The sequence below is a fragment of the Pseudochaenichthys georgianus genome, chromosome 16 (assembly GCF_902827115.2).
Source record: "Pseudochaenichthys georgianus chromosome 16, fPseGeo1.2, whole genome shotgun sequence".
Lineage (NCBI taxonomy): Eukaryota > Metazoa > Chordata > Actinopteri > Perciformes > Channichthyidae > Pseudochaenichthys > Pseudochaenichthys georgianus.
The window spans coordinates 24,463,494-24,486,820 of NC_047518.2; the positions used below are offsets into that span (position 1 = coordinate 24,463,494).

At 40.3% G+C, this 23,327-nt stretch overlaps 6 protein-coding genes across 6 annotated transcripts; 3 read left to right on the forward strand and 3 right to left on the reverse strand.

Moving 5' to 3' along the window:
* Positions 1 to 852: 852 nt before the first annotated feature.
* LOC117460915 (trypsin-3) lies at positions 853 to 2,338 on the forward strand. The gene is made up of 5 exons (XM_034102539.2): positions 853 to 971; positions 1,086 to 1,242; positions 1,384 to 1,637; positions 1,728 to 1,864; positions 1,958 to 2,338. Exons 1-5 carry the CDS (start codon positions 932 to 934, stop codon positions 2,105 to 2,107), a joined length of 738 nt encoding a protein of 245 aa, XP_033958430.1. The 5' UTR covers positions 853 to 931; the 3' UTR covers positions 2,108 to 2,338.
* Positions 2,339 to 2,451: 113 nt separating this feature from the next.
* LOC117460646 (zinc finger protein 184-like) lies at positions 2,452 to 6,864 on the reverse strand. The gene is made up of 2 exons (XM_071205854.1): positions 6,751 to 6,864; positions 2,452 to 6,473 (listed from the first exon to the last, which is right to left on the reverse strand). Exons 1-2 carry the CDS (start codon positions 6,766 to 6,768, stop codon positions 3,258 to 3,260), a joined length of 3,234 nt encoding a protein of 1,077 aa, XP_071061955.1. The 5' UTR covers positions 6,769 to 6,864; the 3' UTR covers positions 2,452 to 3,257.
* Positions 6,865 to 8,326: 1,462 nt separating this feature from the next.
* Positions 8,327 to 9,812, forward strand: LOC117460916 (trypsin-3). The gene is made up of 5 exons (XM_034102540.2): positions 8,327 to 8,445; positions 8,560 to 8,716; positions 8,858 to 9,111; positions 9,202 to 9,338; positions 9,432 to 9,812. Exons 1-5 carry the CDS (start codon positions 8,406 to 8,408, stop codon positions 9,579 to 9,581), a joined length of 738 nt encoding a protein of 245 aa, XP_033958431.2. The 5' UTR covers positions 8,327 to 8,405; the 3' UTR covers positions 9,582 to 9,812.
* A 113-nt stretch (positions 9,813 to 9,925) lies between these two features.
* Positions 9,926 to 14,332, reverse strand: LOC117460647 (zinc finger protein 184-like). The gene is made up of 2 exons (XM_034102199.2): positions 14,225 to 14,332; positions 9,926 to 13,947 (listed from the first exon to the last, which is right to left on the reverse strand). Exons 1-2 carry the CDS (start codon positions 14,240 to 14,242, stop codon positions 10,732 to 10,734), a joined length of 3,234 nt encoding a protein of 1,077 aa, XP_033958090.2. The 5' UTR covers positions 14,243 to 14,332; the 3' UTR covers positions 9,926 to 10,731.
* A 1,468-nt stretch (positions 14,333 to 15,800) lies between these two features.
* Positions 15,801 to 17,286, forward strand: LOC117461254 (trypsin-3). Its single transcript, XM_034103063.2, has 5 exons — positions 15,801 to 15,919; positions 16,034 to 16,190; positions 16,332 to 16,585; positions 16,676 to 16,812; positions 16,906 to 17,286. Exons 1-5 carry the CDS (start codon positions 15,880 to 15,882, stop codon positions 17,053 to 17,055), a joined length of 738 nt encoding a protein of 245 aa, XP_033958954.1. The 5' UTR covers positions 15,801 to 15,879; the 3' UTR covers positions 17,056 to 17,286.
* Positions 17,287 to 17,399: 113 nt separating this feature from the next.
* LOC117461253 (zinc finger protein 184-like) lies at positions 17,400 to 23,053 on the reverse strand. Its single transcript, XM_034103062.1, has 3 exons — positions 23,041 to 23,053; positions 21,871 to 21,996; positions 17,400 to 21,421 (listed from the first exon to the last, which is right to left on the reverse strand). Exons 2-3 carry the CDS (start codon positions 21,985 to 21,987, stop codon positions 18,206 to 18,208), a joined length of 3,333 nt encoding a protein of 1,110 aa, XP_033958953.1. The 5' UTR covers positions 21,988 to 21,996; positions 23,041 to 23,053; the 3' UTR covers positions 17,400 to 18,205.
* Between the last annotated feature and the right edge of the window lie 274 nt (positions 23,054 to 23,327).

Below are 23,327 nucleotides of genomic sequence, written 5' to 3' on the forward strand. Positions count from 1 at the left end.
TTGATATGAAATATAATCAACACTTAAATAAGACTTTAGTTACACCTGGAGTAAATTCACAAGCTCCCCTCCAGTATACAAAGTCATTCAAAACTAGCTGCTACTTTACCAGCTTTGATAACACTTTAATGCATCAATAATGATAATCAAAATATATAAAATACATTATTCTGAAATGGAACAATTTGCATAATGAGTACTTTTACTTTTGGTACTTTAAGTATATTTTGATGCCAATATTTTTGTACTTTTACTTGAGTAACATTTGAATTACAGGACTTTTAGTTGTAACAGAATATTACTACACTCTGTTACTTCTACTTTTACTTAAGTACAAGATCCGAGTTCTTCTTCCACCTCTGCAAGAAATATCAATTTTATCTTTTTGATTATTCGCCACAAAATGACTAATAATGCAAAAGCTTGTAGATTTGCATAGTGGAACATCACCCTGATAATCATTGGTTATATCTAATGTCAATGCAATTATTGAATAATAGTTAATACAATTATTAAAAATAAAATGTGATAATAACAAATATAAAAACTATATTATTTTTGAAAAATGTATGGACTCTGGCGCTAAACATGAAACATTTGTTTATGTGTCTCCTCCACCTATAGTAATACGGGCTTTGTACATGTGCATTACTACCAAAATATAAAACATAGTTGTAATATAAAGCTAACAAAGTTGAGTGTTGCATATGTAGGCTATGTATCTGTTAACTGGAAAAATGATGACATACAATTCTAGGTGTTTTTCTCCTTGACCATGCTGCTGTTTCCCAGGGGGGATAATGTTTAATCATTGTGCAAGGTGCATGGAACAATCCATGAGCGAGTAAGATAACGAGTGGTCTGCCTGTAGCTGTACAGTATATAAACCCACTGCATCTGCTCCAGTGGTGTGTTGACTCATCAGTACATAATGAAGTACTTTATTCTCCTCGCCTTGCTCGCTGCAGCCTGTAAGTTCTTGCATATTGTGTTTATAATCTTTTACATTCAATTTATTTTGTTTGTGTAATTTTAAGAAGTGTGATTTAGGCTCTTTAAATAGTTTTACACGGTTTATGTTTCAGATGCTGCTCCCATTGAGGATGACAAGATTGTTGGCGGCTACGAGTGCAGAAAGAACTCTGTGCAGTACCAGGTCTCTCTGAACTCTGGCTACCACTTCTGTGGAGCCTCCCTGATCTCCAGCACCTGGGTGCTGTCTGCTGCTCACTGTTACAAGTCGTAAGGGCACACATTTGCTTTCAGATAAAATACTTTCTCAACATAAAACTGCTGCAAAGCTTTTTATCTATATCCTTAAAAAGCGTAAACTACCTCAATAAGTTGTATTGTCAACTTAGTTAATCCTGCCTCTCTATGCAGCCGCGTGCAGGTGCATCTGGGTGAGCACAACATTGCCTTCAATGAGGGCACTGAGCAGTTCATCAACTCTGCCAAGGTCATCCGTCACCCCAGCTACAACAGCCGCAACATGGACAATGACATCATGCTGATCAAGCTGAGCACCCCCGCCTCCCTGAACAGCTACGTCCGCACCGTGTCCCTGCCTTCCAGCTGTGCCAGCTCTGGCACCCGCTGCCTGATCTCTGGATGGGGCAACACCAGCGGCTCTGGAAGTCAGTAACTCACTGCAGTCACACCTGGAAGACAGTTTGGCTACATGTTTGAGTATGAACACCACATGTATTGACTTTGTTCCTCTGTAGGCAACTACCCTGATCGTCTGAGGTGCCTGGATGCCCCCATTCTGAGCGACAGCAGCTGCAGGTCCGCCTACCCTGGACAGATCACCTCCAACATGTTCTGTGCCGGATTCCTTGAGGGAGGCAAGGACTCCTGCCAGGTACGAGACACAGTTACAGTTTCCTATAGCCAACACAGCCAACTTCAGATCAGCTGTGCTCACATGTTGTCCTTTCTCTCTGCATGCTCTCAGGGAGACTCTGGAGGCCCCGTGGTGTGCAACGGTCAGCTGCAGGGAGTGGTGTCCTGGGGTTATGGCTGCGCCGAGAGGAACAAGCCCGGAGTGTACGCCAAGGTCTGCAACTACAACTCCTGGATTCGCAACACCATGTCCTCCAACTAAAGTCACTTCACAGTCATTTATTGTAAATCAGAAAGCTGTATATCCCTTTAATAAATAAACATAACAATTATTCTTCTACTTGATTTCTTGGCAGACGTATACATATTCTGCTGAAACTCATTACTTAAAATGTTGCCGAAACAAACTGTCTTGATTGTTAACAAACTGTCTTGATTGTTAACAAACGTACAGATCGTTAGACTACAGGTAATAAATATAACTGATATTTGAGCCTTGCTATAACCTTTTTATCTAATATCTCTGGATTTTAGGATCTTATGGAAGTCTTATTTTATAAAGCGTTCTACATTTGGACCCAAGTTTGACAGACATGATCACAGAGATACAAAAATGACCTTTATTAGTTTTAAGACTAACTATAGCATACAACCATATACACGGAGTATCTTGGAAACACATTTTGAACAGATTTTCATGATTATACCAAAATAAAACCAGACATTCAAGCAAGAACAAATATTTTTTCAAAGGCAGTACAAAAATATGGATGTTCAACAACAATTCCTGTTGCAGGTGTCAAGTGTGTGTTTTTGAGTAAATCTTTTTAGAATAATGAGCAAAACTTCATTTCAGCTTTCATAATATTACAAGTCCATAATGGAGAAAACTCCTACGTCAATTTGATAATGAAAAATGTGTGTGAGTTAAATGGATATATTCACTTTCAATGTTAATACATTATGCTAAGAGGTGTCCTTGTTGGAAAACAGAACAAAACAAATGTCAATCAATGTCTGAACATTTTTTGATTTTGATTTGAGTCAAGAAAAGACTGGCATGATCTGAAATAAACCCCTTTGACATGTTATTTTTATCTGCATTGCTTTAGTGTTGGGCAGAAATGTAATTATATAAACTAAATAAGGCTCAAGTTCTTTCTCAAGTGTCCAAAAACAAAACAAAAAGTGTCCCTAATATTTTGTACATTCAGTATATTTCAGAATCTGTAAACAGGTTGAATACATGATCGCAAACTAATCTTCCATTTTGCTGCATTATATTTCCCATAACCTTACCATGTGGGTAAATGACAATCTTTTCTGATCTAGGACAAAAGAAGTCCCTGTTAAACAATGTATTAAAAAAAGTATAAACACATACACAGTGCATTGTGTCTCTGTTTAGGTTATTACAGCTGGCCTCTAGCATGCTGCAAATAATGGTGATAGAGGTCTGAAATGGCAGGATATGCATTACCGCACACAGCACACTTAATACCATCTGAAGACCCTTCATGTGATGTGCTGGCATTTTGGCTTACAGTAATTGGTTTCCCAAGTGCATTTTCATCTATTCTGTCCCAACTGGTTTCTCTGTCTTGGATACAATGTGTGCTGCTCTGTTGCTGGGTACTCTTACCCAAATCCAGATGCTTACTTTGGATCGAGGAAGTCATTGGCGCTAGAGGAAACTCTTGAGTTACTGAACATTGGGATACAGGGCCAAGAAAAGAGTTGTTTAATTCAGGATCTGGGCTTAATGTAGCTTCGTGGTTGCTCTTGGTGAACTGTGTAGGGCTATCATCTATGATTACATCAAAATCAGAGTCCTTTTGCATTGAGTTATGGCAAATCTGGTGACTGAACAGCAAATCTAGAGTCTTAAAGCGGCACCTGCACTCATCACATTCATAAGGCCGAAACGTTTTTCTGGGCCTGAACGGAACCCACTGCACCTCTGCATGTTCCCTCATGTGTTTTTTGTATGTTCCCACAAACCGAAAACCTTTCCCGCACTGGGGACAAGTAAAACGGCCGCGTCTCTGTCGGTGGATTCTCTGATGAAGCCAAAGTTTATTCCAGTCTTCTAGAGTCTTGCCGCAGCAGGAGCAGGTGTAACTTTGACCCGGGCCATGGGTGAGCATGTGGGCTCGGAGTCGGCCCATGTGTCTGAACAGCCGCCCACAGCTTGGACAAAAATATTTCCTGGGGTCTGAGCCGTTATCAAGTTTATTTAACTTTGACACAAAGTGTGAGAGTTGATGAGCCGGTACGAATGTCGACTGGAAACATTTTTTTACTTTAGCAAGGTGTTTCTTGGGGCTGGCGGCTGATGTGTTTTTGAGTGTTTCACAATTTCCAGCAGTGAGTGGAGAAGCTGAATTGTGTCCTGCTGCACACCTTAGTGCAGGCACCTTGTACTGAATTAATGACATTGTTTCTTCTGCTTTTATCTCGAAGCTGGAGGTGTTATTCTTCTCTCCTCTGCAGTTACTGCGATGGGCGTTAAATCCAGACAGCACACCAAACAGCTTGTCGCAATACAAGCAGCGATACAGCTTTGCGCCGGTGTGTTCTCTCATATGGCTGTTGAACTCCTGCAGATGGGCAAAGATATTCTTGCAGATGTGGCACGTGTACGTTAGTGAAGACTTTACACGTCTGTCGGCTTGTGATTCGTCACTGCTTTCCGAGGGTCTGCAAGTGTGATTTTTTGCGTTGCTGTAATGAGTGAATGATTTCTCACAGCGGGTACAGTTGTAACGCTTCACAGACCAGTGTGTCAGCTCATGAACTCGGAGGAAATACGCCTGACCGAAAGCTTTGCCACATATGTCACATTTATAAGGCTTCTCTCCAGTGTGGGCCCGCACATGTCTGATGAGGGCAGACTGAAACGGGAATGTTTTACCACAGTACTGGCACTCTTTTTTCTCTTTCTCTTCTGGGGAAATGTGTCTCTGATACCCCTGACTATTTTCCCGGTGGTTCCCTCTGCTGCTTCTTTCAGATCTGGTGTCCTCAAAGTCCTGGTTGTGTGCATGCTCTCTCATATGAGTGGCATATTCCGAGCAAGAGAATTTGATCTTGCAAAATGGACATTTTTTATTTATGTTGCTCTTATTGTGTGTCTTGAGATGAAGATTTAAGTTGGAATTTTTGCTAAAGCCTTTCCCACATTCAGAGCATTTGAAAGGTCGTTCTCCTGTATGAATACGTTGATGGATGACGAACTGAGAATGAAACTTAAATGTTTGCTCACAGTAACCACATTTCATCAAAATGTTCCCTCCTTTTTTAATGTAGCTGACATTTGAGTTGGCGTCCTTGGTGTCATAACTTCCTGTTTGGCCCTGTACATTATTATTATTATTATTACCCATTCTCCTTCTTCTCTTGCCGCCTCTCCTGCGCCTGAAATAGCCGTTTGGACTCTCAGCTGTGGTGCTGGCATTGCAATGTAAAGATTCAAGACTATTTGACATAGGATTTAAAGGATTCAGCTCAATTTCAATTTGCTCAGCTTTCACAGCAGGGGGCACACTTACAGGTTTAGGTATTTGAGATTTTGTTACGGCTAATGTTTTCTGTAAGGCTTCAATATTTTGTGATTCAAATATGCTTTTGGATTGTAATTCCTCCCTGTCATTCATGTTTCCTGAAGTTGGGCCTACCACGTTCAAACGCTTTGAAGGAATAACTTCAGGCTCCGTCTGCTGCTCTCCTCCAGACTGCAGGGAGAGGTGACAGGTCCTCTCGTCTGTACCGGCCTCTTGCTTGTCTGTGTTAATTCCCACCTGCTTATCTGTCTCAGCCCCCTCCCCACAGCCTGTGTGGTTGCTCAACAGTGGGCAAGCCTCCTGGGAAACATCCAGTCTGGACACTTTTGCTGGAACCTGCTGATCAGCCTGTTTAGCTCTTCTTCTCATAAAACCTTGATAGTTCAATATGTTACTATTGTGCTCGAAGTCTTCCTTGCTATCACAATAAGGCTTTCCATCCTGTTTCGAAGGGTGTTGATCAGCTTGACTCCTCAGTGTCCGTGTAGCGCGGCTTACATTATAAGCATCAGCCAAAGCCGCAGGAGAACTAGCAGCACCAATCTTAGCAACCATAGCGTTATAAGCTGAGGTTTCTGTTTTTCGTGGCCTTCCTCTTTTTCTTTTTGGCAGCACAAGGTCACAGCGAGGAGCCCCGCCTATGGTGTTAGGCACATCCTTACTGTTGTAGTTCTCTAAACTTGTTGGCAGAGGTATTGTCGTGCTGATCTCCTTATGTTGAACTGCATCAAAACCAGCAGAATCTGGGTATTTATTGTCTTTAGTCAACAATGACTTTATTTTCCGCGGGCGCCCACGTTTCCTGTGTGTCTCCACATGCTGCCCAAGACGGTCCGTTGTAGAGCTGCACACATTTGCAGATGTCATCTGAGACTCTGCTTCCATCCCTACCTGCGGCAATATGTGTCCACTGTGTTGATTAAGTGTTCCACCTGCTGTTTCAAAGTTAACACTGCCGTCAGTCTCCACGAACCCCGATGAGTGGGATTCAGATGCAGGGTGATTCAGTTCCTCTCCCCACCTGGAGTCCAGGTCTTCCTCACTGCATCTCTTATCTTCAGGCATCTTTGGAAGAAGAAAAGATGTCATTAGTCACAAATGTTATGTATTGTTGCGTAAGTATTTTTCTAATAGTATAAAGTAAAAGGCATGCATACATTGGTATGAACCCAAATGATATATTTTTGTATAATGTTCATGTCTATTTGTATGCATTTAAAACTAAAACAGTAAAGTGTACGATAGAAGATCACATGCCAGTGAAAAATAATAAAAACATTTCCAGAATTAATTAATTTATTAATTTACATGACATGACAGCCCACGCTGTTGTGATCCTTACCTCATGATAACTGCACATGGGAGGCAAAACACAATCAAAACACACTTGGTGCAGCTGTTAGCTCAGCAACCGATACACAAACCGAAGACAGTCGCTTATTTTGGACGTCACGGAGGAGCCGATGTTCAGGACCAATCAGGTCGGAGAGAAAGGTTTAATCTGAATATGAATGATTATTGTTGTACCTATTGTATTCCACATGTATCGAGAGAACATGTATCTAGAAAAACACGTAAAATGGTCATGCTTTATGTCACTGATATTTTTATTTTATTTTGAAAATACCTAAATGGACAAACATTTTAGATTTTCAAAGCGGCTATTTAGAGTTTTTGGAAAAGTACACCAACATAAAATGAAATGGACCAATAGAAAACCACATTTCACTTTATTTCTAATGGATATATTAGAAATATCCATATGTGTATACATACATAATTAAAGGGTCACATAAATAATTACATTACATAGCATTTAGTTGAGCTTTTATCCAAAGCGATTTACAATAAGTGCAATATTCCATAGACATATTTACTTCAAACAAGCAATCAGAGGTTGGGAGTAACTGAGTACATTTACTCAGTATCATTTTGAAACACTTGAGTATTTCAATCTTTTGTTACTTTGTACTTCTAATCCAATACAATTCAGAAGTAAATGGTGAACTTTTACTCCACTACATCTATGTATTACCTTTAGTTACTTTGCAGACTTGGATTAATGATTGATATGAAATATAATCAACACTTAAATAAGACTTTAGTTACACCTGGAGTAAATTCACAAGCTCCCCTCCAGTATACAAAGTCATTCAAAACTAGCTGCTACTTTACCAGCTTTGATAACACTTTAATGCATCAATAATGATAATCAAAATATATAAAATACATTATTCTGAAATGGAACAATTTGCATAATGAGTACTTTTACTTTTGGTACTTTAAGTATATTTTGATGCCAATATTTTTGTACTTTTACTTGAGTAACATTTGAATTACAGGACTTTTAGTTGTAACAGAATATTACTACACTCTGTTACTTCTACTTTTACTTAAGTACAAGATCCGAGTTCTTCTTCCACCTCTGCAAGAAATATCAATTTTATCTTTTTGATTATTCGCCACAAAATGACTAATAATGCAAAAGCTTGTAGATTTGCATAGTGGAACATCACCCTGATAATCATTGGTTATATCTAATGTCAATGCAATTATTGAATAATAGTTAATACAATTATTAAAAATAAAATGTGATAATAACAAATATAAAAACTATATTATTTTTGAAAAATGTATGGACTCTGGCGCTAAACATGAAACATTTGTTTATGTGTCTCCTCCACCTATAGTAATACGGGCTTTGTACATGTGCATTACTACCAAAATATAAAACATAGTTGTAATATAAAGCTAACAAAGTTGAGTGTTGCATATGTAGGCTATGTATCTGTTAACTGGAAAAATGATGACATACAATTCTAGGTGTTTTTCTCCTTGACCATGCTGCTGTTTCCCAGGGGGGATAATGTTTAATCATTGTGCAAGGTGCATGGAACAATCCATGAGCGAGTAAGATAACGAGTGGTCTGCCTGTAGCTGTACAGTATATAAACCCACTGCATCTGCTCCAGTGGTGTGTTGACTCATCAGTACATAATGAAGTACTTTATTCTCCTCGCCTTGCTCGCTGCAGCCTGTAAGTTCTTGCATATTGTGTTTATAATCTTTTACATTCAATTTATTTTGTTTGTGTAATTTTAAGAAGTGTGATTTAGGCTCTTTAAATAGTTTTACACGGTTTATGTTTCAGATGCTGCTCCCATTGAGGATGACAAGATTGTTGGCGGCTACGAGTGCAGAAAGAACTCTGTGCAGTACCAGGTCTCTCTGAACTCTGGCTACCACTTCTGTGGAGCCTCCCTGATCTCCAGCACCTGGGTGCTGTCTGCTGCTCACTGTTACAAGTCGTAAGGGCACACATTTGCTTTCAGATAAAATACTTTCTCAACATAAAACTGCTGCAAAGCTTTTTATCTATATCCTTAAAAAGCGTAAACTACCTCAATAAGTTGTATTGTCAACTTAGTTAATCCTGCCTCTCTATGCAGCCGCGTGCAGGTGCATCTGGGTGAGCACAACATTGCCTTCAATGAGGGCACTGAGCAGTTCATCAACTCTGCCAAGGTCATCCGTCACCCCAGCTACAACAGCCGCAACATGGACAATGACATCATGCTGATCAAGCTGAGCACCCCCGCCTCCCTGAACAGCTACGTCCGCACCGTGTCCCTGCCTTCCAGCTGTGCCAGCTCTGGCACCCGCTGCCTGATCTCTGGATGGGGCAACACCAGCGGCTCTGGAAGTCAGTAACTCACTGCAGTCACACCTGGAAGACAGTTTGGCTACATGTTTGAGTATGAACACCACATGTATTGACTTTGTTCCTCTGTAGGCAACTACCCTGATCGTCTGAGGTGCCTGGATGCCCCCATTCTGAGCGACAGCAGCTGCAGGTCCGCCTACCCTGGACAGATCACCTCCAACATGTTCTGTGCCGGATTCCTTGAGGGAGGCAAGGACTCCTGCCAGGTACGAGACACAGTTACAGTTTCCTATAGCCAACACAGCCAACTTCAGATCAGCTGTGCTCACATGTTGTCCTTTCTCTCTGCATGCTCTCAGGGAGACTCTGGAGGCCCCGTGGTGTGCAACGGTCAGCTGCAGGGAGTGGTGTCCTGGGGTTATGGCTGCGCCGAGAGGAACAAGCCCGGAGTGTACGCCAAGGTCTGCAACTACAACTCCTGGATTCGCAACACCATGTCCTCCAACTAAAGTCACTTCACAGTCATTTATTGTAAATCAGAAAGCTGTATATCCCTTTAATAAATAAACATAACAATTATTCTTCTACTTGATTTCTTGGCAGACGTATACATATTCTGCTGAAACTCATTACTTAAAATGTTGCCGAAACAAACTGTCTTGATTGTTAACAAACTGTCTTGATTGTTAACAAACGTACAGATCGTTAGACTACAGGTAATAAATATAACTGATATTTGAGCCTTGCTATAACCTTTTTATCTAATATCTCTGGATTTTAGGATCTTATGGAAGTCTTATTTTATAAAGCGTTCTACATTTGGACCCAAGTTTGACAGACATGATCACAGAGATACAAAAATGACCTTTATTAGTTTTAAGACTAACTATAGCATACAACCATATACACGGAGTATCTTGGAAACACATTTTGAACAGATTTTCATGATTATACCAAAATAAAACCAGACATTCAAGCAAGAACAAATATTTTTTCAAAGGCAGTACAAAAATATGGATGTTCAACAACAATTCCTGTTGCAGGTGTCAAGTGTGTGTTTTTGAGTAAATCTTTTTAGAATAATGAGCAAAACTTCATTTCAGCTTTCATAATATTACAAGTCCATAATGGAGAAAACTCCTACGTCAATTTGATAATGAAAAATGTGTGTGAGTTAAATGGATATATTCACTTTCAATGTTAATACATTATGCTAAGAGGTGTCCTTGTTGGAAAACAGAACAAAACAAATGTCAATCAATGTCTGAACATTTTTTGATTTTGATTTGAGTCAAGAAAAGACTGGCATGATCTGAAATAAACCCCTTTGACATGTTATTTTTATCTGCATTGCTTTAGTGTTGGGCAGAAATGTAATTATATAAACTAAATAAGGCTCAAGTTCTTTCTCAAGTGTCCAAAAACAAAACAAAAAGTGTCCCTAATATTTTGTACATTCAGTATATTTCAGAATCTGTAAACAGGTTGAATACATGATCGCAAACTAATCTTCCATTTTGCTGCATTATATTTCCCATAACCTTACCATGTGGGTAAATGACAATCTTTTCTGATCTAGGACAAAAGAAGTCCCTGTTAAACAATGTATTAAAAAAAGTATAAACACATACACAGTGCATTGTGTCTCTGTTTAGGTTATTACAGCTGGCCTCTAGCATGCTGCAAATAATGGTGATAGAGGTCTGAAATGGCAGGATATGCATTACCGCACACAGCACACTTAATACCATCTGAAGACCCTTCATGTGATGTGCTGGCATTTTGGCTTACAGTAATTGGTTTCCCAAGTGCATTTTCATCTATTCTGTCCCAACTGGTTTCTCTGTCTTGGATACAATGTGTGCTGCTCTGTTGCTGGGTACTCTTACCCAAATCCAGATGCTTACTTTGGATCGAGGAAGTCATTGGCGCTAGAGGAAACTCTTGAGTTACTGAACATTGGGATACAGGGCCAAGAAAAGAGTTGTTTAATTCAGGATCTGGGCTTAATGTAGCTTCGTGGTTGCTCTTGGTGAACTGTGTAGGGCTATCATCTATGATTACATCAAAATCAGAGTCCTTTTGCATTGAGTTATGGCAAATCTGGTGACTGAACAGCAAATCTAGAGTCTTAAAGCGGCACCTGCACTCATCACATTCATAAGGCCGAAACGTTTTTCTGGGCCTGAACGGAACCCACTGCACCTCTGCATGTTCCCTCATGTGTTTTTTGTATGTTCCCACAAACCGAAAACCTTTCCCGCACTGGGGACAAGTAAAACGGCCGCGTCTCTGTCGGTGGATTCTCTGATGAAGCCAAAGTTTATTCCAGTCTTCTAGAGTCTTGCCGCAGCAGGAGCAGGTGTAACTTTGACCCGGGCCATGGGTGAGCATGTGGGCTCGGAGTCGGCCCATGTGTCTGAACAGCCGCCCACAGCTTGGACAAAAATATTTCCTGGGGTCTGAGCCGTTATCAAGTTTATTTAACTTTGACACAAAGTGTGAGAGTTGATGAGCCGGTACGAATGTCGACTGGAAACATTTTTTTACTTTAGCAAGGTGTTTCTTGGGGCTGGCGGCTGATGTGTTTTTGAGTGTTTCACAATTTCCAGCAGTGAGTGGAGAAGCTGAATTGTGTCCTGCTGCACACCTTAGTGCAGGCACCTTGTACTGAATTAATGACATTGTTTCTTCTGCTTTTATCTCGAAGCTGGAGGTGTTATTCTTCTCTCCTCTGCAGTTACTGCGATGGGCGTTAAATCCAGACAGCACACCAAACAGCTTGTCGCAATACAAGCAGCGATACAGCTTTGCGCCGGTGTGTTCTCTCATATGGCTGTTGAACTCCTGCAGATGGGCAAAGATATTCTTGCAGATGTGGCACGTGTACGTTAGTGAAGACTTTACACGTCTGTCGGCTTGTGATTCGTCACTGCTTTCCGAGGGTCTGCAAGTGTGATTTTTTGCGTTGCTGTAATGAGTGAATGATTTCTCACAGCGGGTACAGTTGTAACGCTTCACAGACCAGTGTGTCAGCTCATGAACTCGGAGGAAATACGCCTGACCGAAAGCTTTGCCACATATGTCACATTTATAAGGCTTCTCTCCAGTGTGGGCCCGCACATGTCTGATGAGGGCAGACTGAAACGGGAATGTTTTACCACAGTACTGGCACTCTTTTTTCTCTTTCTCTTCTGGGGAAATGTGTCTCTGATACCCCTGACTATTTTCCCGGTGGTTCCCTCTGCTGCTTCTTTCAGATCTGGTGTCCTCAAAGTCCTGGTTGTGTGCATGCTCTCTCATATGAGTGGCATATTCCGAGCAAGAGAATTTGATCTTGCAAAATGGACATTTTTTATTTATGTTGCTCTTATTGTGTGTCTTGAGATGAAGATTTAAGTTGGAATTTTTGCTAAAGCCTTTTCCACATTCAGAGCATTTGAAAGGTCGTTCTCCTGTATGAATACGTTGATGGATGACGAACTGAGAATGAAACTTAAATGTTTGCTCACAGTAACCACATTTCATCAAAATGTTCCCTCCTTTTTTAATGTAGCTGACATTTGAGTTGGCGTCCTTGGTGTCATAACTTCCTGTTTGGCCCTGTACATTATTATTATTATTATTACCCATTCTCCTTCTTCTCTTGCCGCCTCTCCTGCGCCTGAAATAGCCGTTTGGACTCTCAGCTGTGGTGCTGGCATTGCAATGTAAAGATTCAAGACTATTTGACATAGGATTTAAAGGATTCAGCTCAATTTCAATTTGCTCAGCTTTCACAGCAGGGGGCACACTTACAGGTTTAGGTATTTGAGATTTTGTTACGGCTAATGTTTTCTGTAAGGCTTCAATATTTTGTGATTCAAATATGCTTTTGGATTGTAATTCCTCCCTGTCATTCATGTTTCCTGAAGTTGGGCCTACCACGTTCAAACGCTTTGAAGGAATAACTTCAGGCTCCGTCTGCTGCTCTCCTCCAGACTGCAGGGAGAGGTGACAGGTCCTCTCGTCTGTACCGGCCTCTTGCTTGTCTGTGTTAATTCCCACCTGCTTATCTGTCTCAGCCCCCTCCCCACAGCCTGTGTGGTTGCTCAACAGTGGGCAAGCCTCCTGGGAAACATCCAGTCTGGACACTTTTGCTGGAACCTGCTGATCAGCCTGTTTAGCTCTTCTTCTCATAAAACCTTGATAGTTCAATATGTTACTATTGTGCTCGAAGTCTTCCTTGCTATCACAATAAGGCTTTCCATCCTGTTTCGAAGGGTGTTGATCAGCTTGACTCCTCAGTGTCCGTGTAGCGCGGCTTACATTATAAGCATCAGCCAAAGCCGCAGGAGAACTAGCAGCACCAATCTTAGCAACCATAGCGTTATAAGCTGAGGTTTCTGTTTTTCGTGGCCTTCCTCTTTTTCTTTTTGGCAGCACAAGGTCACAGCGAGGAGCCCCGCCTATGGTGTTAGGCACATCCTTACTGTTGTAGTTCTCTAAACTTGTTGGCAGAGGTATTGTCGTGCTGATCTCCTTATGTTGAACTGCATCAAAACCAGCAGAATCTGGGTATTTATTGTCTTTAGTCAACAATGACTTTATTTTCCGCGGGCGCCCACGTTTCCTGTGTGTCTCCACATGCTGCCCAAGACGGTCCGTTGTAGAGCTGCACACATTTGCAGATGTCATCTGAGACTCTGCTTCCATCCCTACCTGCGGCAATATGTGTCCACTGTGTTGATTAAGTGTTCCACCTGCTGTTTCAAAGTTAACACTGCCGTCAGTCTCCACGAACCCCGATGAGTGGGATTCAGATGCAGGGTGATTCAGTTCCTCTCCCCACCTGGAGTCCAGGTCTTCCTCACTGCATCTCTTATCTTCAGGCATCTTTGGAAGAAGAAAAGATGTCATTAGTCACAAATGTTATGTATTGTTGCGTAAGTATTTTTCTAATAGTATAAAGTAAAAGGCATGCATACATTGGTATGAACCCAAATGATATATTTTTGTATAATGTTCATGTCTATTTGTATGCATTTAAAACTAAAACAGTAAAGTGTACGATAGAAGATCACATGCCAGTGAAAAATAATAAAAACATTTCCAGAATTAATTAATTTATTAATTTACATGACATGACAGCCCACGCTGTTGTGATCCTTACCTCATGATAACTGCACATGGGAGGCAAAACACAATCAAAACACACTTGGTGCAGCTGTTAGCTCAGCAACCGATACACAAACCGAAGACAGTCGCTTATTTTGGACGTCACGGAGGAGCCGATGTTCAGGACCAATCAGGTCGGAGAGAAAGGTTTAATCTGAATATGAATGATTATTGTTGTACCTATTGTATTCCACATGTATCGAGAGAACATGTATCTAGAAAAACACGTAAAATGGTCATGCTTTATGTCACTGATATTTTTATTTTATTTTGAAAATACCTAAATGGACAAACATTTTAGATTTTCAAAGCGGCTATTTAGAGTTTTTGGAAAAGTACACCAACATAAAATGAAATGGACCAATAGAAAACCACATTTCACTTTATTTCTAATGGATATATTAGAAATATCCATATGTGTATACATACATAATTAAAGGGTCACATAAATAATTACATTACATAGCATTTAGTTGAGCTTTTATCCAAAGCGATTTACAATAAGTGCAATATTCCATAGACATATTTACTTCAAACAAGCAATCAGAGGTTGGGAGTAACTGAGTACATTTACTCAGTATCATTTTGAAACACTTGAGTATTTCAATCTTTTGTTACTTTGTACTTCTAATCCAATACAATTCAGAAGTAAATGGTGAACTTTTACTCCACTACATCTATGTATTACCTTTAGTTACTTTGCAGACTTGGATTAATGATTGATATGAAATATAATCAACACTTAAATAAGACTTTAGTTACACCTGGAGTAAATTCACAAGCTCCCCTCCAGTATACAAAGTCATTCAAAACTAGCTGCTACTTTACCAGCTTTGATAACACTTTAATGCATCAATAATGATAATCAAAATATATAAAATACATTATTCTGAAATGGAACAATTTGCATAATGAGTACTTTTACTTTTGGTACTTTAAGTATATTTTGATGCCAATATTTTTGTACTTTTACTTGAGTAACATTTGAATTACAGGACTTTTAGTTGTAACAGAATATTACTACACTCTGTTACTTCTACTTTTACTTAAGTACAAGATCCGAGTTCTTCTTCCACCTCTGCAAGAAATATCAATTTTATCTTTTTGATTATTCGCCACAAAATGACTAATAATGCAAAAGCTTGTAGATTTGCATAGTGGAACATCACCCTGATAATCATTGGTTATATCTAATGTCAATGCAATTATTGAATAATAGTTAATACAATTATTAAAAATAAAATGTGATAATAACAAATATAAAAACTATATTATTTTTGAAAAATGTATGGACTCTGGCGCTAAACATGAAACATTTGTTTATGTGTCTCCTCCACCTATAGTAATACGGGCTTTGTACATGTGCATTACTACCAAAATATAAAACATAGTTGTAATATAAAGCTAACAAAGTTGAGTGTTGCATATGTAGGCTATGTATCTGTTAACTGGAAAAATGATGACATACAATTCTAGGTGTTTTTCTCCTTGACCATGCTGCTGTTTCCCAGGGGGGATAATGTTTAATCATTGTGCAAGGTGCATGGAACAATCCATGAGCGAGTAAGATAACGAGTGGTCTGCCTGTAGCTGTACAGTATATAAACCCACTGCATCTGCTCCAGTGGTGTGTTGACTCATCAGTACATAATGAAGTACTTTATTCTCCTCGCCTTGCTCGCTGCAGCCTGTAAGTTCTTGCATATTGTGTTTATAATCTTTTACATTCAATTTATTTTGTTTGTGTAATTTTAAGAAGTGTGATTTAGGCTCTTTAAATAGTTTTACACGGTTTATGTTTCAGATGCTGCTCCCATTGAGGATGACAAGATTGTTGGCGGCTACGAGTGCAGAAAGAACTCTGTGCAGTACCAGGTCTCTCTGAACTCTGGCTACCACTTCTGTGGAGCCTCCCTGATCTCCAGCACCTGGGTGCTGTCTGCTGCTCACTGTTACAAGTCGTAAGGGCACACATTTGCTTTCAGATAAAATACTTTCTCAACATAAAACTGCTGCAAAGCTTTTTATCTATATCCTTAAAAAGCGTAAACTACCTCAATAAGTTGTATTGTCAACTTAGTTAATCCTGCCTCTCTATGCAGCCGCGTGCAGGTGCATCTGGGTGAGCACAACATTGCCTTCAATGAGGGCACTGAGCAGTTCATCAACTCTGCCAAGGTCATCCGTCACCCCAGCTACAACAGCCGCAACATGGACAATGACATCATGCTGATCAAGCTGAGCACCCCCGCCTCCCTGAACAGCTACGTCCGCACCGTGTCCCTGCCTTCCAGCTGTGCCAGCTCTGGCACCCGCTGCCTGATCTCTGGATGGGGCAACACCAGCGGCTCTGGAAGTCAGTAACTCACTGCAGTCACACCTGGAAGACAGTTTGGCTACATGTTTGAGTATGAACACCACATGTATTGACTTTGTTCCTCTGTAGGCAACTACCCTGATCGTCTGAGGTGCCTGGATGCCCCCATTCTGAGCGACAGCAGCTGCAGGTCCGCCTACCCTGGACAGATCACCTCCAACATGTTCTGTGCCGGATTCCTTGAGGGAGGCAAGGACTCCTGCCAGGTACGAGACACAGTTACAGTTTCCTATAGCCAACACAGCCAACTTCAGATCAGCTGTGCTCACATGTTGTCCTTTCTCTCTGCATGCTCTCAGGGAGACTCTGGAGGCCCCGTGGTGTGCAACGGTCAGCTGCAGGGAGTGGTGTCCTGGGGTTATGGCTGCGCCGAGAGGAACAAGCCCGGAGTGTACGCCAAGGTCTGCAACTACAACTCCTGGATTCGCAACACCATGTCCTCCAACTAAAGTCACTTCACAGTCATTTATTGTAAATCAGAAAGCTGTATATCCCTTTAATAAATAAACATAACAATTATTCTTCTACTTGATTTCTTGGCAGACGTATACATATTCTGCTGAAACTCATTACTTAAAATGTTGCCGAAACAAACTGTCTTGATTGTTAACAAACTGTCTTGATTGTTAACAAACGTACAGATCGTTAGACTACAGGTAATAAATATAACTGATATTTGAGCCTTGCTATAACCTTTTTATCTAATATCTCTGGATTTTAGGATCTTATGGAAGTCTTATTTTATAAAGCGTTCTACATTTGGACCCAAGTTTGACAGACATGATCACAGAGATACAAAAATGACCTTTATTAGTTTTAAGACTAACTATAGCATACAACCATATACACGGAGTATCTTGGAAACACATTTTGAACAGATTTTCATGATTATACCAAAATAAAACCAGACATTCAAGCAAGAACAAATATTTTTTCAAAGGCAGTACAAAAATATGGATGTTCAACAACAATTCCTGTTGCAGGTGTCAAGTGTGTGTTTTTGAGTAAATCTTTTTAGAATAATGAGCAAAACTTCATTTCAGCTTTCATAATATTACAAGTCCATAATGGAGAAAACTCCTACGTCAATTTGATAATGAAAAATGTGTGTGAGTTAAATGGATATATTCACTTTCAATGTTAATACATTATGCTAAGAGGTGTCCTTGTTGGAAAACAGAACAAAACAAATGTCAATCAATGTCTGAACATTTTTTGATTTTGATTTGAGTCAAGAAAAGACTGGCATGATCTGAAATAAACCCCTTTGACATGTTATTTTTATCTGCATTGCTTTAGTGTTGGGCAGAAATGTAATTATATAAACTAAATAAGGCTCAAGTTCTTTCTCAAGTGTCCAAAAACAAAACAAAAAGTGTCCCTAATATTTTGTACATTCAGTATATTTCAGAATCTGTAAACAGGTTGAATACATGATCGCAAACTAATCTTCCATTTTGCTGCATTATATTTCCCATAACCTTACCATGTGGGTAAATGACAATCTTTTCTGATCTAGGACAAAAGAAGTCCCTGTTAAACAATGTATTAAAAAAAGTATAAACACATACACAGTGCATTGTGTCTCTGTTTAGGTTATTACAGCTGGCCTCTAGCATGCTGCAAATAATGGTGATAGAGGTCTGAAATGGCAGGATATGCATTACCGCACACAGCACACTTAATACCATCTGAAGACCCTTCATGTGATGTGCTGGCATTTTGGCTTACAGTAATTGGTTTCCCAAGTGCATTTTCATCTATTCTGTCCCAACTGGTTTCTCTGTCTTGGATACAATGTGTGCTGCTCTGTTGCTGGGTACTCTTACCCAAATCCAGATGCTTACTTTGGATCGAGGAAGTCATTGGCGCTAGAGGAAACTCTTGAGTTACTGAACATTGGGATACAGGGCCAAGAAAAGAGTTGTTTAATTCAGGATCTGGGCTTAATGTAGCTTCGTGGTTGCTCTTGGTGAACTGTGTAGGGCTATCATCTATGATTACATCAAAATCAGAGTCCTTTTGCATTGAGTTATGGCAAATCTGGTGACTGAACAGCAAATCTAGAGTCTTAAAGCGGCACCTGCACTCATCACATTCATAAGGCCGAAACGTTTTTCTGGGCCTGAACGGAACCCACTGCACCTCTGCATGTTCCCTCATGTGTTTTTTGTATGTTCCCACAAACCGAAAACCTTTCCCGCACTGGGGACAAGTAAAACGGCCGCGTCTCTGTCGGTGGATTCTCTGATGAAGCCAAAGTTTATTCCAGTCTTCTAGAGTCTTGCCGCAGCAGGAGCAGGTGTAACTTTGACCCGGGCCATGGGTGAGCATGTGGGCTCGGAGTCGGCCCATGTGTCTGAACAGCCGCCCACAGCTTGGACAAAAATATTTCCTGGGGTCTGAGCCGTTATCAAGTTTATTTAACTTTGACACAAAGTGTGAGAGTTGATGAGCCGGTACGAATGTCGACTGGAAACATTTTTTTACTTTAGCAAGGTGTTTCTTGGGGCTGGCGGCTGATGTGTTTTTGAGTGTTTCACAATTTCCAGCAGTGAGTGGAGAAGCTGAATTGTGTCCTGCTGCACACCTTAGTGCAGGCACCTTGTACTGAATTAATGACATTGTTTCTTCTGCTTTTATCTCGAAGCTGGAGGTGTTATTCTTCTCTCCTCTGCAGTTACTGCGATGGGCGTTAAATCCAGACAGCACACCAAACAGCTTGTCGCAATACAAGCAGCGATACAGCTTTGCGCCGGTGTGTTCTCTCATATGGCTGTTGAACTCCTGCAGATGGGCAAAGATATTCTTGCAGATGTGGCACGTGTACGTTAGTGAAGACTTTACACGTCTGTCGGCTTGTGATTCGTCACTGCTTTCCGAGGGTCTGCAAGTGTGATTTTTTGCGTTGCTGTAATGAGTGAATGATTTCTCACAGCGGGTACAGTTGTAACGCTTCACAGACCAGTGTGTCAGCTCATGAACTCGGAGGAAATACGCCTGACCGAAAGCTTTGCCACATATGTCACATTTATAAGGCTTCTCTCCAGTGTGGGCCCGCACATGTCTGATGAGGGCAGACTGAAACGGGAATGTTTTACCACAGTACTGGCACTCTTTTTTCTCTTTCTCTTCTGGGGAAATGTGTCTCTGATACCCCTGACTATTTTCCCGGTGGTTCCCTCTGCTGCTTCTTTCAGATCTGGTGTCCTCAAAGTCCTGGTTGTGTGCATGCTCTCTCATATGAGTGGCATATTCCGAGCAAGAGAATTTGATCTTGCAAAATGGACATTTTTTATTTATGTTGCTCTTATTGTGTGTCTTGAGATGAAGATTTAAGTTGGAATTTTTGCTAAAGCCTTTCCCACATTCAGAGCATTTGAAAGGTCGTTCTCCTGTATGAATACGTTGATGGATGACGAACTGAGAATGAAACTTAAATGTTTGCTCACAGTAACCACATTTCATCAAAATGTTCCCTCCTTTTTTAATGTAGCTGACATTTGAGTTGGCGTCCTTGGTGTCATAACTTCCTGTTTGGCCCTGTACATTATTATTATTATTATTACCCATTCTCCTTCTTCTCTTGCCGCCTCTCCTGCGCCTGAAATAGCCGTTTGGACTCTCAGCTGTGGTGCTGGCATTGCAATGTAAAGATTCAAGACTATTTGACATAGGATTTAAAGGATTCAGCTCAATTTCAATTTGCTCAGCTTTCACAGCAGGGGGCACACTTACAGGTTTAGGTATTTGAGATTTTGTTACGGCTAATGTTTTCTGTAAGGCTTCAATATTTTGTGATTCAAATATGCTTTTGGATTGTAATTCCTCCCTGTCATTCATGTTTCCTGAAGTTGGGCCTACCACGTTCAAACGCTTTGAAGGAATAACTTCAGGCTCCGTCTGCTGCTCTCCTCCAGACTGCAGGGAGAGGTGACAGGTCCTCTCGTCTGTACCGGCCTCTTGCTTGTCTGTGTTAATTCCCACCTGCTTATCTGTCTCAGCCCCCTCCCCACAGCCTGTGTGGTTGCTCAACAGTGGGCAAGCCTCCTGGGAAACATCCAGTCTGGACACTTTTGCTGGAACCTGCTGATCAGCCTGTTTAGCTCTTCTTCTCATAAAACCTTGATAGTTCAATATGTTACTATTGTGCTCGAAGTCTTCCTTGCTATCACAATAAGGCTTTCCATCCTGTTTCGAAGGGTGTTGATCAGCTTGACTCCTCAGTGTCCGTGTAGCGCGGCTTACATTATAAGCATCAGCCAAAGCCGCAGGAGAACTAGCAGCACCAATCTTAGCAACCATAGCGTTATAAGCTGAGGTTTCTGTTTTTCGTGGCCTTCCTCTTTTTCTTTTTGGCAGCACAAGGTCACAGCGAGGAGCCCCGCCTATGGTGTTAGGCACATCCTTACTGTTGTAGTTCTCTAAACTTGTTGGCAGAGGTATTGTCGTGCTGATCTCCTTATGTTGAACTGCATCAAAACCAGCAGAATCTGGGTATTTATTGTCTTTAGTCAACAATGACTTTATTTTCCGCGGGCGCCCACGTTTCCTGTGTGTCTCCACATGCTGCCCAAGACGGTCCGTTGTAGAGCTGCACACATTTGCAGATGTCATCTGAGACTCTGCTTCCATCCCTACCTGCGGCAATATGTGTCCACTGTGTTGATTAAGTGTTCCACCTGCTGTTTCAAAGTTAACACTGCCGTCAGTCTCCACGAACCCCGATGAGTGGGATTCAGATGCAGGGTGATTCAGTTCCTCTCCCCACCTGGAGTCCAGGTCTTCCTCACTGCATCTCTTATCTTCAGGCATCTTTGGAAGAAGAAAAGATGTCATTAGTCACAAATGTTATGTATTGTTGCGTAAGTATTTTTCTAATAGTATAAAGTAAAAGGCATGCATACATTGGTATGAACCCAAATGATATATTTTTGTATAATGTTCATGTCTATTTGTATGCATTTAAAACTAAAACAGTAAAGTGTACGATAGAAGATCACATGCCAGTGAAAAATAATAAAAACATTTCCAGAATTAATTTATTTGATGCTACAGGACCAACATAAACATAACACAATGCTTCACTCCAAACCAAATGTTCAAAATGTGATGGTCATAAAAATAAAATATAAAGTAACACAACAAAAGTCCTTAAATAAGAGTTTGGGAGATGTTATACAGACAATGCATCCATATCACATGAGCAGGTTACTCCAGAAATGGTGCTGTATACCGCAGCAGACAGCTCTCTCAATAACTACCTGCTTGCAGTCCGAAGCGTTATGAATGGTCTGGTGAGGATGCGATGCGGCAGGAGCTAACTGATCGACTGGATTTTGGTCACTGCTTCCTCTGCTGAAGGATATGTTACTCCCCATATCCAAGGTCTGTGAATAAAAAAATTACAAGAAGAATGTAACATACTAAAACAGTAACACATACAGTATTTTTACAAATGTGTAAACACTGCATGCTCTGCCTATTTGTCACTTTAACTTAAAAGTGACTATCTGCATTACAATTAACCCAGAGAGAATCCTGCAAAGCAGTCACTGGACATCTTTATAACTTGACTGGGCAGATTGATGCTCAGTTGTCACACATTGGTTTTGTCAGAATTCCTACAAAAAACACCTTTAAGTGGCTGCCTAGTTAAAAACCTGTCCAGAAAGATAGCCACGTAGTTGATTTGTGATTTATTTTATAGCAGACTGTGTTGGTAAAGTACCTAGCTTTCCAAACCTGTGGTAGAAAGTAACTCTACACATTAAGTCAAGTACTCTAGTACTTCAGGTTATTTATAGATTTACAAGCATAATAATCCGAAAAAAATATTGTATTTGCCACCACTACTTTCACATGCGTAACAGCAAGCATATTGACATTTTCATTAAAAATACATGGGTATTTTATCAATGACTTTTTGATACAGAATAATCAGCCCAACTGTTAGACAAAGGGAACTCCGTCACCACCAGTTGAGTCATTCAACAGAAAAGGTGGAATCTGGGTGATACAAATCTGCTGAAATATATTCCTTCTAAACACATCTAAAACCTGTTAAATAGCAATAACTAACTCTTAACTTGATGAATCCACAACATGTAGAGCTTAAAGTATTTGTATACATTATATAAAGCTTATTTATATAGGAACGTCACTGGTGTTACGTGTTACCAGGAAGAAGAGTAACACCAGTGACAATTTGGAGAAAACACTACCATTTTAACAAAATGGCTGCCATGTGTCAGACCAAATATGGCTTCAGTCAATATCAAAATCGTTTAACTCTTCAATACAATACATTTTCCCATTCAAATGTTCACCCCTAGGGCTATGAAATTAGTAACACTAATGACAGACTTGAAAGACGCACGTAAAATTTGAAGATAAAATTACACCTTTAACAAACAAAGTAAGAAGTATCTGACTTTCCTTATGTCTTTGTCCACTGCACTGCCTCAAATGATCTCTTGTTACAGGAGGCACTTCAGAGACAGTACATTATTTCAAAATAAAAGCGTTGTGTGTAGCAGTAACAACAATGACGTAATTTTATTTATTGGATATTATTAATAATAATTTGAGTTTTTCTTTACCATTTCAGTGTTATATTTAATGTATGTAATGTTATGTAAATATGAATGAGATTTATTTATTGAAAACAATATATTTTAAATTAAAACTATAGGCTCCACTTCCATGTATGATCAAAGTG

Excerpts from the sequence above, each read along its gene's own strand:
- LOC117461253 (XM_034103062.1), bottom strand. The coding sequence starts at position 21,987 with ATGGGGAGTAACATATCCTTCAGCAGAGGAAGCAGTGACCAAAATCCA. Across the intron at positions 21,422-21,870 it reads ACGCTTCGGACTGCAAGCAG|ATGCCTGAAGATAAGAGATG; the intron begins GTAGTTATTGAG and ends CTTCTTCCAAAG.
- LOC117460916 (XM_034102540.2), top strand. The coding sequence starts at position 8,406 with ATGAAGTACTTTATTCTCCTCGCCTTGCTCGCTGCAGCCT. Across the intron at positions 9,112-9,201 it reads CAACACCAGCGGCTCTGGAA|GCAACTACCCTGATCGTCTG; the intron begins GTCAGTAACTCA and ends GTTCCTCTGTAG. Across the intron at positions 9,339-9,431 it reads GAGGCAAGGACTCCTGCCAG|GGAGACTCTGGAGGCCCCGT; the intron begins GTACGAGACACA and ends GCATGCTCTCAG.
- LOC117461254 (XM_034103063.2), top strand. The coding sequence starts at position 15,880 with ATGAAGTACTTTATTCTCCTCGCCTTGCTCGCTGCAGCCT. Across the intron at positions 15,920-16,033 it reads CGCCTTGCTCGCTGCAGCCT|ATGCTGCTCCCATTGAGGAT; the intron begins GTAAGTTCTTGC and ends TTTATGTTTCAG. Across the intron at positions 16,586-16,675 it reads CAACACCAGCGGCTCTGGAA|GCAACTACCCTGATCGTCTG; the intron begins GTCAGTAACTCA and ends GTTCCTCTGTAG.
- LOC117460915 (XM_034102539.2), top strand. The coding sequence starts at position 932 with ATGAAGTACTTTATTCTCCTCGCCTTGCTCGCTGCAGCCT. Across the intron at positions 1,638-1,727 it reads CAACACCAGCGGCTCTGGAA|GCAACTACCCTGATCGTCTG; the intron begins GTCAGTAACTCA and ends GTTCCTCTGTAG. Across the intron at positions 1,865-1,957 it reads GAGGCAAGGACTCCTGCCAG|GGAGACTCTGGAGGCCCCGT; the intron begins GTACGAGACACA and ends GCATGCTCTCAG.